Here is an 11,689-nt window from a genome sequence, read left to right as displayed (position 1 = left end):
CAACATAATGAGGGGAAATCCAGGCTGAGCCCAGCAAAGACCTTGAGTTGAAGAAACAGAGCTGAGCCCTGGCCACTGTGCCTAAGTGGTTAGAACATCAGCCTGCACACCTAAAGGTTGCAGGTTTGATCCCCGGACACGGGTGTGCGAGAGGGCACAAATAGATGGATGTGTCTCTCTCACATCGATGTCTCTGTTTCTTTCCCCCTCCCTCCCTCCCTCCTTCCTTCTCTCTCTTCCTTCCACTCTCTCTAAAGAAAATATCAATGAAAAAAGTATCCTTAGGTGAGGATAACAAAAACAACAACAAAAAAAGAGACAGAGCTGATAGTCTAGAAAGAACAAGACAAATAGAGGTTCTTATGTTATATGTGAAGTGTTAAATATTACTTGAAGGTAGATTATAAGTTAAAGACTTCCATATGGGTATTCATTGCAATTCATGTGAAATAGCCAAATACTGAAGCAAACTCACTCTATCAACACATAAATGGATAAGCAAATTGGGATATACATATATATATATATATATATATATATACACACACACACACACACACACACACACACATATATATATATATATATATATATATATATATATATATACAAAAGACCTACTAATAGAAAGAAATGATATGTTCATACATACAACAAAAAGAAAAATCTTAAGCCCCGCCAGCGTGGCTCAGTGGTTGAGCGTCGACCTATGAATCAGGAGGTCACGGTTCGATTCCCGTTCCGGGCACATGCCTGGCTTGAGGGCTCGATCCTCAGTGTGGGGTGTGCAGGAGGCAGCGATCGATGATTCTCTCTCATTATTGATGTTTCTATCTCTCTCCTCTCCCTTCCTCTCTGAAATCAATAAAAAAAACATATGTGAAGAATCTTAAAAAAAAAATCATACTGAGAGAAAGAAACCAGACAAACAGCACATATGGCATTACATTTAAATAAAACTCTATAAGATACAAATTAACCTATAGAGTCAAAAAACAGATTGATGGTTGCCTGGTGGTGATGTGGAACAAGACAGATTACAAAGGGCACTAAGAAACTTTTGAGAGTGATAGATTGCAGTGATTGTTTTTACATATGTAAAACTTTAAAAATTGTACACATTAAAATATGTGCAATTTATTGTATATAAACTGTTCCTCAATAAATCTGTTTAAAAAACAATCCTGGACTTAAATTAGGTTAAAGACCAAAAATATTTAGACTACCTATAGTGCTCTGGCTCCACAGAGTAAAAATAAAAAAGATGAAAGCTAGAATAAAATATCTACAGTTTTTAAGGGTTAGAATAGAGAAACTAACTACTCAAATACTTTCTTATTAGAAATAAAAGAAGTCCCAGAAAAGTATAGTGACTTGCCCAAGGTGTAAGAGCTAGAGTTAAGGGCTTACTAAACTGTTTAAGATCCATAATGATAGGGATTATGTTACTTAGGTCACCACTGTATCCCTTCATACCTAGCATAATGCCTGGGACATAGTAAAAGCTCAATAAATATTTATTAAAAAGGAGAGTAAAAAGAAAGATAAAAGGAAAGAAAATCTCCCTTGCAATATGACTGAACATTTCTCCCTAACTTCAATTCTCCAATTTCTAACACAGATGAGAAAATTAAGCAGTGCCTTTAATATCATATATATAAGAGAATGTATTATATTCTATATTTTTAGCTTACTGGATATTTTATTATATTCTAATGCTTAAAAATTTCAAATTCATGTTACCAACTTTTAAACAGGCAGAATAATAGAAAATACTCCATTCTGAAGATTAGTGACATTTCAAATTTATGAAAATTAAGAAAAAGTACTTACCAAAAAATTTCTCAAGTTTTGGCATATTCTGTCAAAAGGTACATGTTTTTGGTCCCCATTACCTAGTGAAAAATAATTCCATATTAGTCTGACAGGAAAGAATTGTATTTTGCCACAACATTCTAGAGTAAAAATTACTAATAAAAACATCAAAGTTATGAACAATTCAGAAGCTGGCAAAGTTTACTAAAGACAATATCTTTATGCTAACACTTTGGTGAAAAATCTAGATCCCTTGCTCTTTAAAGTGTGGTCCACGGACCAGCATCAGTAGCACTGCCCAGGTGTCTGTTAGAAATGTAGGATCTCAGGCTCCACCCAGACCTACTGACACAGATCTATTTTTTAACAAACTCCCCAGGTAATTATTATGCACATTCAAGTTTGAAAAATGCAAATGTAGGTAACAGGAGTTTTGAAGATCAAGTGTTTACCACCTCCTCACTGACTTTTCTAGCCCTGTGTTATATGGTATACTCTGATCAAGGGAAAGAGAATAAAATACAGCTCAGTTATACCTGTAGCCTAGCAAACCTGGCACAATGTGATATTCCTCCTACAATACTTCAATACTGTAACATAGTATTATTATTTTAAAACATTGCTCAAAAGCTCTTCATAACTCCACTGCTATATACATTTTTATTTAAATCAGTTTTTCTAGGTTCAGAAAAGCCTGTCATTGTCATAAACTTGATTTTTCAAACTATACTGAACCAAAAGGAAATGAATTTATAGATTCAAAAGGAGTGAGTTTTAGATTGCTTCTCTGTAACTATCTGTAGAGAGTGCCTGGGAGAGTAGCTAAGCAAAGGTCTTCAGCTGAGTCCAGTGGGGTCAGCAAAGCCAGGTCCTGGAAACATACCTTGCCAAAGGCAAGAATGTTGTCAGTCCTGATCTATAGCTCACTCAGGCCTGACAATTACGAAACGCAACAAGAATGAAGAACTGCAGCTTGATCTTTAAACATGATTTCACATAATTTCCTTTGTCTTAAACTCTAGTAAAACTTCCTGGTATCATGCTCTATATAATAAACTAGCTCTGAGTCACTGTCTCTCCATCCAAGAACAGTGTCCCACCTGGTCCCAGCTTTACTTACTGTCTCTGTGTCTGTCTGTTTCTTTTCCTCAATGCCCAGTCGCCCCTACTCAGGACTTGTTCGCTCTCTAGCCATGCTGGTCACGGCTGGAGAACCCCCATAACTATCTATCGTTTTATAGACTGGCACATGCTAATAGCATAAAATTGAACTGCTATCTATTGAAAGGCTAAAGCAAATTTGCTCTAACATGTAGGAATAGGACTTCATAGGCCAGAAGACTAAAAGCTACCTACAATTTGGGTCTAAACAAATCAAACAGCAAATCATTTAGTTCAAATAAACATAGAATTACCATGAGAAGCCTCATGTTTTAACCTCAGTTTGGCTTATGGTTCATAAGAGACTTCTAAGAATGTGATTATTTTCTTATAAGAATCCTCTTTAGGAATTTTTGTTTTTAAAGCAAAGAGAGAAATATTCTGGTATACATTTGACCTAAAAGTTCCTCTACAGTTTTAGAACTTTAGGAATTGTTTTGAATGGCACACCACAGTCTCTCATTTTTAGCTAATGATAATGCTAATGGTTCCCACACCTCTTTAACTGCAAATTTCTACCAATAAAAAGTTGTTTTGCCAAATACAGATATGTATGTACATATGCCTGTACATGTTTATATACATAAAATTTGTATGTGTATTTATGAATATACTAGAGGCCCGATGCACGAAATTCATGCAAGGGGCTCGAACCCCACTGCCACCGCCGCCACAGCTGCCTCTGCCTCAGCCCCTGCAGCTTAGTCCGGAAGGTCGTCTGATCTAATTAGCATATTAAGCTTTTATTATTATAGATACATAAAGAGACACAAATTACATACTCATGCCACTGTCTAAATACATTAGGTGCATTAAAAAATGCACAGAAGATAAAACTACAAAATAAACATAATTAGAAGTTCTGATATTTTCTTAAACCCCAATGGATACTTATGCTAACCCATTTCACTGCATACAGTTGTATGTTAAGACCAGGTTTCTGAGGGGGGAATAAAAGCCCTGACTATTTCTGTGGTGTATATATTCCTACCATTGTTGATTTTGAGCTACTAACATGATAATTTGCAAAATTTCTGAAATTTTAACAATCAGCTCTCACCAGCCAGTACAGCTGAGCCTAGCATACTAGTAAGTACACACATCAGACTTGGGAGATCAAAGCCATAGTCCAGCATACTGTAACATTTTAGTTTGAAACTAGTTTTCCAATATAAAAAAATTCTACAAATTAATAAATAAAAATATTACAAGCATTTGGTATTACATTACTATTCCTAAATGTGAATTACTGTTTAAAAATCTGAGAAAAATTTTAAAAAAACAGAGCTTATACTTAAAATGGGTGCAGTTTCATTTTATGAAGAATTATATCTTAAGGTGTTTTTTTAAAAAATGTTTCATTGAATTTATCTGATTCTAAACAAAATAAGATTTGGCTCTAGGTATCACCAAGTATGCCACTAATACACGATTTTCAGCCTTTGTATTTCATAAAACAGTAACAGTATATTTTTTTAAATAAGCAAAACTCCAATGTCTTCATTAATGGTACCACCATCAAAATCCAGCAGGTTTAAGCACACAATCACAAATGCATAACTATAAGCTTTTTAAATAAATAACTTACAGTCTGAGAGACAACTCAGACAATTAAGCTACTAGTTTTTACTTTCTTAATTTTTTATTTGAATATAGAAAGATGCATGTACTCAGCTTAATAAAGGCATAACATTATATTTTTTATTTACATTGAAAAACTAACATAAAAGAGAAAAATGATGATGCAAAATAGAGAACTGAATGTGAGAAGCATGGAGAGTTGTAAGGTTAAGTCATACCTGATAAAGTCTGATTATGTGAGGATGGTCTAACATTTTCATTATTTGTGCTTCTCAGTAGGTTTTCTCAAGGTTCACTGCATCCAGCTGAGATTTATCTATAATTCTTATCGCCACCTGCATCCCATATAAAAATAAATACAATTAGTATAGAATGGTTAACATTTTCCAGTTAGAATCTTTTATTTTTATTGATTTTAGAGAGGAAGGGAGAGGGGGAGAGAGATAGAAACATCAATGATGAAAGCGAATCATTGATCGGCTGCCTCCTGCACACCCCCTACTGGGGATCAAGCCTGCAACCGCAACCCCGGCATATGCCCTTGACCAGAATAGAACCTGGGACCCTTCAGTCTGCAGGCTGACACTATCCACTGAGCCAAACCAGCTAGGGCTCCAATTAGAATCTTTTTAATAAATGACATCTGAGACTTTGCCTGTAGGTTTGTTCCTATGACAATGATGATAGCTAAATTAAATTCAGTGCTCATTCGTTCATTCAACCAATATTTCTTAAACATCTACCACATGTAAGACACTGTGGTAGATTTTGTTTGGGAGTGTCTTCAGTGTGCTATGAAGAATAACCCAGCAAAATTACTTTAATAAAACGTATTTCTCTTTCAATACAAATGTAGTGCCTTTATACTCCTTTTATAAATTAAAGAAATAAAATCTCTGCAATTTCAGCTAGTTATCATTCCACCACAAAGCACTTATAAATGGTCAGCCAAGTAGAAGACAATTTCTATTGTACTGAAATAAAAATTTTCTAGAAAAGCAAGTGATATGTTCCAAAGACTATAGACCTAGCTTTCTAGCAAAAAGCTAAATATAAAGTATCAGAATCCATCTCCATGAAAACATGCTAATTGGATTAAGTTTTGTTTTGAAAATCAAAGTGCAAAAACTCAAATGTTACTAAATTTTGACTTTCTTAAAATCTGACCTCTTCCTGTTATAACTAGATAGGAACCCAAACCACTCCAAGGTTGATAATTTGAAGGAGCTGCATTTGAAGGTGAATAGCTAAGTAATCAGAAGTCAACAATCATGTACTTTTTTTTCCATGTAACCAAAAACACCTGTTTTTAAAAATTAGTAGATATTTGATTAGGAAATAAGCCATTCTGATTTAAATAAAATTTTCTGATAATTAGCACCCACATGTAATTATAATAAGTTCTGAAGAAACTCTAAAATGTACTTCATAATTCTATGTACGTATTCTGAACATGATTCAGTTTTACGTTGTTTCAGGGTAATTTTTAATATCAATTATTAAAAGTATGTGAGTGCTATAATGTTTCAAGACCCTTAAAAGGTATCCAAGAAAATAGGTCTCAGCTTGTCAATTCCCTCACACTCGTGTTTATACAATGAGTTGTTTATCTTTTCCTTACAGCTACTCTGTCCTTTGCTATTATCTCTACTGTAAGGTTTACTTCTTACCTTTCTTTATTTCTAATTTACTGTCATAGCTTGTTTCCTGATTTGAATTACTTGTAACCCATAGAAGAACTCAAGTTCCCAAGGGAAATCAGATTACCAAACTTCCCCTTCCCTCCTTCCTTCCACTCTCTCAAAATCAATGGGAAAAAAAATATCCTTACTCCTCTGGTAAGGATTTTTAAAAAAAGAAAAAAGCTAGGATTAGATTAAGCAATCTCACTATAGTCACATTATTTATCATTACAAATTTCATCTAAATTGCTAACAGAAAATTTTTTTAATGTATTTTTATTGATTTCAGAGAGGAAGGGAGAGGGAGAAAGAGGTAAACATCAATGATGAGAATCATTGATTGGCGGCCTTCTGCACGCCCCCTACTGGGGAAGGAGCCCGCAATCTGGGCATGTGTCGCTGACAGGAATCAAACCTGGAACACCTCAGTCCGCAGGCCGAGGCTCTATCCACTAAGCCAAACCAGCTAAGGCGTAACAGAAATTTTAAGAGGGAAATCTGTGACCTTGGTCCATATGCTAAAAATTGTCATATTTGGGTTACTTCAGGATCCATAAGGGAGGGCAAAAAATAATGATGATGCAATGACATATACCCCTTCTTTTTGGAAATGGACTCCATACAAGGAAAAAAAAAAAAGCAAAAAGCAAAGTTAAGCAAATTTCCAAGAAAAATCACTCAGGTTTTCAAATGCCCTTTACCTTACACTTACATTCTGAAAAATAAAAAAGGTCCTATGTTATTCCATATTCAAACTCTAGTACATCCATCCTAATATGGTGAAAAACTTAAATGGATGGAAACTGGAAAAAAACTGAAAAAAGATGCGATTCCAGAATACAATGGGCAAAAACACCAGGTTTTATTCTAAAGAATAGTTCTGTTACCACCGTTTTTCTAACGTATTTAATTTGCGTGCCTTAAAATTGAGACTCTGAGGCCGTGGAAGGAAGGGGGCCGGTTAGGTAAGAACAGAGACTTTGTGCGGTGCATTAGAATGTGCAATGGGGGGCGGGGGGTGGTGCTGAATCCACCGCTGGGAAGCAGGGGAGGCTTTGAAGTGCAGAGCGGAGTCTGCTGCGGCTCAGGGAACGCATGTGCACAGCCAGGAGGCACACCTGGTAAAGCGACAGCCCAGGATAAGAAAGGCCAACCCACCAACCCTACAAATGCAGAGATGGCCATTGTAACCAGTTCCACTGTCTGGAGTGCTAGATCAAAGCTAGCCTGCCACCAAATCAGACACACTATTGGGCAAAAGGAGGGAGAGATGACAGTGGCCATCCGGGCATTCTGGGCCACGGGGGTCCCTTCCTCGCGGGGCCGTGGGGGCGCCGAGGTCACGGGGACGCGCGATGCCCCGTCTCCGGAGTCCGAATGCAGGCGTCCCCTCCTCGGGGCTGGCAGCGTCCCTCTCCTCTGGACGAAGTTCCGCGAGGCCACCAGGGGGCGCATAAGGAAGGCAAGGCCCCGCTGGTCGGGTTTCCAATTGGACGGCACTGGGGGGGGACCCGGCCCCGACCCCCTCGGCGCTCACCGACCGCCTGCACCTCCTGGGCTCTCAGTCCCAGGCCCACTCGCCTCAGCTAGTGACCCGGCCTCGGGGGTCTCCCCAGGCCCCGCTGCAGTCGCCCCTCTCGCTAAACAGCTCTTCTCCCGAACCCTTGCCTCGGACGCCCCCCCCCCCCCCCCAGCCCGGGCCGCACCTGCGTCTTGGTGATGCGGTGCCGCCCCAGCTTCACCACGGTGAAGTTGCCCTTGCCCAGCGTGCCCTGCATGCCCGGACCGGACCGGCTGCAAGTGCCTCGGGCCATCCGCCACGACCTGCTGGACCCCTCTGCTCGACACGGCGGACCGCAGCGCGGGCGTCGCGCCTGAGCTCGGGCGACGGCCGCTCAGCTCGCTCCTCCATTTGGTCCCTCCAGCTCCGCAGGGCCCAGCCAAGCGCGCGCCGCCGCTTACGTACGGCGACGTCAGGGGTTGGGGGCGGGGCCTGGACTGGAGTGGTCCTCCCGGTGACCAGGACAGCGCGGACTTGGGTAGCAGGAGGGAGGGAGGGAGAGAGAGGAGATGGGCGGCGCTTGGGCAGAGTTTTCCTTCCCTGCTGGGCGCTCTCCGCTCTCTCGCTGCCAGGGGCGGGGATGCCTCTTAGGTCCCCCAGTTCCTCAGCCTCCCAGAGGAAGGCCAAGAGCGAGTCCTGATGGGCGGAGCGGAGGGGTGCCGGGACCTGGACCGGGCCTGCGGTCTCCTACCCCAGCTCCCGGGTTCTCCATCCACGCCGGACCTTCCCTCCTAAAGCTGTCACCTGTGACTATGCTGTGTCCCAAATTTGGCTAGGGCAGAGACCTGTGGCTGCGCAATGCATTCCTCACAGGCTTGTGTTGTTTTTTTTTTGGTAACCTTTTCTCATTTTGTTATAAATCCGTCCACATTTTGATGTCTCCGAGGAGTTACTCTGACAGCAGCGCGTTCGCTTGTAGATTAACGGAATGTTAGCATTGAAGAGACCCTAGAGATCTCTTAATGCAGGGATCTGTAACCTCAACTGGACTTCTGAGCCTCAACCTCCCCCTAAAACGTATGCACATTTTTGCTTATTTGAGTTTGTCTCAGGCATTGGGACTATAGCTTTTATCAGATTCCCAAAAGTGTTGGCAACCCGGAAAAGATCAAGAAATCAAGCTCCAAGGAATGAAGGTAGCTGCCAAGGTCACTCAGGCAATGCTAGAGTTAGGGTTTCAAATCATACCAGTCTCCCATATGCTGACCCCAGGAAAAGGTACAGTGTTATTTTAATACTAGAGGCCCAGTGCACGAAATTCGTGAAGGCAGGGGTGGGGGGGATGGGGGGGGTGGGGGAGGGTGTCCCTCTCCAATCTGGAACCCCTCAGGGGAAGTTGGATATACCTCTTACAATCTGGGACCTCTGGCTCCTAACCGCTTGCCTGCCTGCCTGCCTGATTGCCCCTAACTGCTTTTGCCTGTCAGACTGATTGATGCCTAACTCCTCCCCTGCTAGCCTGATCGCCCACAACTGCCCTCCCCTGCTGCAACCAGCCTCTTTGGTCGACTGCCTTCTCGCCTTGCAGAGGGACCCCCTGGCCTCACCATGTGGAGCAGCCACCGGGCCCTGCCTCCGCTGTGTGCGCTGCCATCTTGTGGTGGCCATCTTGTGGTGGCCATCTTGTTACAGCATCACATCAGGGCGTTGCGCGAGGGCGTGATGCCACCTAGGCTTTTATTATATATGATGATTCCCCTCTTCCCAAAATATTTCATTAGTTAATCATAATTATGGTAAATGTTCTAAAAGAAAAGTACAGTGTGCTTTGAGGTTGTATAACATGGGGTCCTGATCTAGTCTGGAGGGTGGGGGCTAAGAAATTTTCCCAAGGAAGTAACATTTAAGGTGAGAGCTGATAAGTCAGTGGGAATAAGCCAGGGCATGATATGTGGGGAGAGCCTTACCAGTGAAAGTAAAAAGATATTTTAATATCTTGAGGTGGGAAGAAGCTGGAAATGTTCCAACTGAACAGTAACAATGGAGGTACAAGGATGGGTTGAAGGGGTTATATGCTAGGACCGTATTACATAAGGTCCCATATGTACTAAATCATGAAGTGCATTTTAACTCATTAGACTTGAAACGGGCAAAGTTGACTTAGAACTGTTGCTGTTAGCCAATAAGCATTAATAGGAATTATAGTATCATATGGATGTTTGATTCTGTACAGTGAATATTTGAAAATTGAAAAACTTTATTTGTCTAAAATGTTTCTTCCCGCAGCCTCCTACTTCTTTTCTACAAAGTCTTATTCCTTTGGATTAAATAAAGAAACATGACAGCCTTCCAAGATCCACTATAAAAATGCACTTTGGTTACCTGAAGAGACTCTAGGCTTCATGCTTGGGCTAATTAGGTATTTGTATAGGGAAAAGCATCAAGAAGGCAAGGAATAGCACAGAGACCTTTGGCTGATGATAGGGAAGGGAGGCTCAGGTAGCTAAGCATTGTAATGGAGATCTGGAATCTTGGTTTGTCCTGGTAAACTATAGTCCCAGGAGATACCTGTATCACAGTTTTTTCTAATGTCACACCTCCAATTTTGCCAAGATAGAGAATTACCATGGAATGGCTGCTGACCCCAATATCAATCTAGGAGAAACTATACAGGAAAACGATCATGAAACTAGGAAATAATGGGAAAGAAAAAAAAACAGGGAAATCCCTAGGCTACAGTGAAGGCTGTTTTGAACTGCTGTGTGTGTGTGTGTGTCTGTGTGTGTGTGTGTCTGTGTGTGTGTATTTAGCTCATTACTATTTTATCAGACATGTAGGTTTGTGTGTCATCAGCACAGTCAATATAGTGAATATTATTGGTGCTATGAGGATCCTCGTGCTTCCCACTCACCCCTGTCCCCAATTCCTGGAAAGCACTAATGTATTCCCCATTTCTATTATTTTGTCATTTCAAGAATATTGTATCAATGGAATCAGACAGTATATAACCTTTAGGGATTGACTTTTTTTCACGCAGCGTAATTCTCTGGCAATCCATCCAAGTTGTTGTGGGTATTAGCAGTTGATTCTTTTTATGGCTGAGTAGTATTCCATGGTATGGTGCCCCACAGTGTGCTTACGCCTCCTCCTCTTGATGGATAGGGGTTTGTTTCCAGGTTTTTTGGCTATTACAAATAAAGGTGCAATGAACATTCCTGCACAGGTTTTTATGCAAGCATAAATTGTCATTTCTTTGGGATAAATGCTCAAGAGTGTACTTGCTGGGTCCTATGGTTAGTTTTATAAGAAACTTATGAATGCTTAGCTTTATAAGAAACTGCCAAACTATTGCAGTCACTGTACCATTTTATATTCCCACCAGTAATGTACTGTGATCCATACCTGCATCCTCACCAGGGTTTGGTGTTGTCACTATATTTATCCACTCAGACTCGTGTGTAAATGGCATTTCATTGTGGTTTTCATCTGAATTTCCCAAATGGCTAGTGACATTGAACATCTTTGCACTTTTACTTGTAATCTGTGTATCTTCAGTAAAATGTCAGCTAATGCCTCTATTTTCTTTTTCTTTTTTAAACATCAAGAACAAAGCTCTAATATTAAAAACAATTGCAAACAATGCCAATGCAAAAACCAAACTACATACATGTTATCATTTTAAAACTTGAACATCAAGAGCAAAATTCTGGCTATTAAATAATAACAAAACAATGCCAATGAAAAACAGCAATAAGAGAGAAGTCAAAACTACAAGACATGTTAACATTTTTAGCTACTAAATGAAAAAAGTTTCTTTTGCTGCTGGTGTATATTTACTCAGAGTCCTCGGACTTGACTGCGCAAGACTTTGCAGAAGACTGACAGTAACAGATGCTAGCATGAGCAGGAACATGGTCGAAGAAGTAGCTTCCATTTCTTGCTTTTCCAC

General features: G+C 40.4%; 1 protein-coding gene and 1 long non-coding RNA gene across 3 annotated transcripts in view; one reads left to right on the top strand and one right to left on the bottom strand.

Annotated features, from left to right (window-relative positions):
• The window catches only part of DCUN1D5 (defective in cullin neddylation 1 domain containing 5), a 67,855-nt gene extending 59,655 nt beyond the window's left edge, over positions 1 to 8,200 (bottom strand). For both annotated transcript variants that reach the window (XM_080641686.1, XM_080641689.1), the window contains exons 1-3: positions 7,946 to 8,200; positions 4,776 to 4,892; positions 1,834 to 1,895 (exon numbers count right to left, since the gene is read on the bottom strand). In XM_080641686.1, coding sequence (XP_080497812.1) covers positions 1,834 to 1,858 — 25 coding nt within the window. In that variant the 5' untranslated portion in view covers positions 1,859 to 1,895; positions 4,776 to 4,892; positions 7,946 to 8,200. The remainder of the gene's footprint in view (positions 1 to 1,833; positions 1,896 to 4,775; positions 4,893 to 7,945) is intronic.
• Positions 8,201 to 8,285: 85 nt separating this feature from the next.
• Positions 8,286 to 11,318, top strand: LOC308234424. The gene is made up of 2 exons (XR_013959057.1): positions 8,286 to 9,018; positions 9,259 to 11,318. It is a non-coding gene; the product is annotated as an uncharacterized lncRNA (long non-coding RNA).
• Positions 11,319 to 11,689: the final 371 nt, after the last annotated feature.

Source organism: Plecotus auritus, assembly GCF_963455305.1.
Source record: "Plecotus auritus genome assembly, chromosome: 9".
In the NCBI taxonomy this organism is placed as follows: domain Eukaryota; kingdom Metazoa; phylum Chordata; class Mammalia; order Chiroptera; family Vespertilionidae; genus Plecotus; species Plecotus auritus.
The sequence above is the reverse complement of the archived record's forward strand: the minus strand, read 5'-3'. Positions and strand labels throughout refer to the sequence as shown.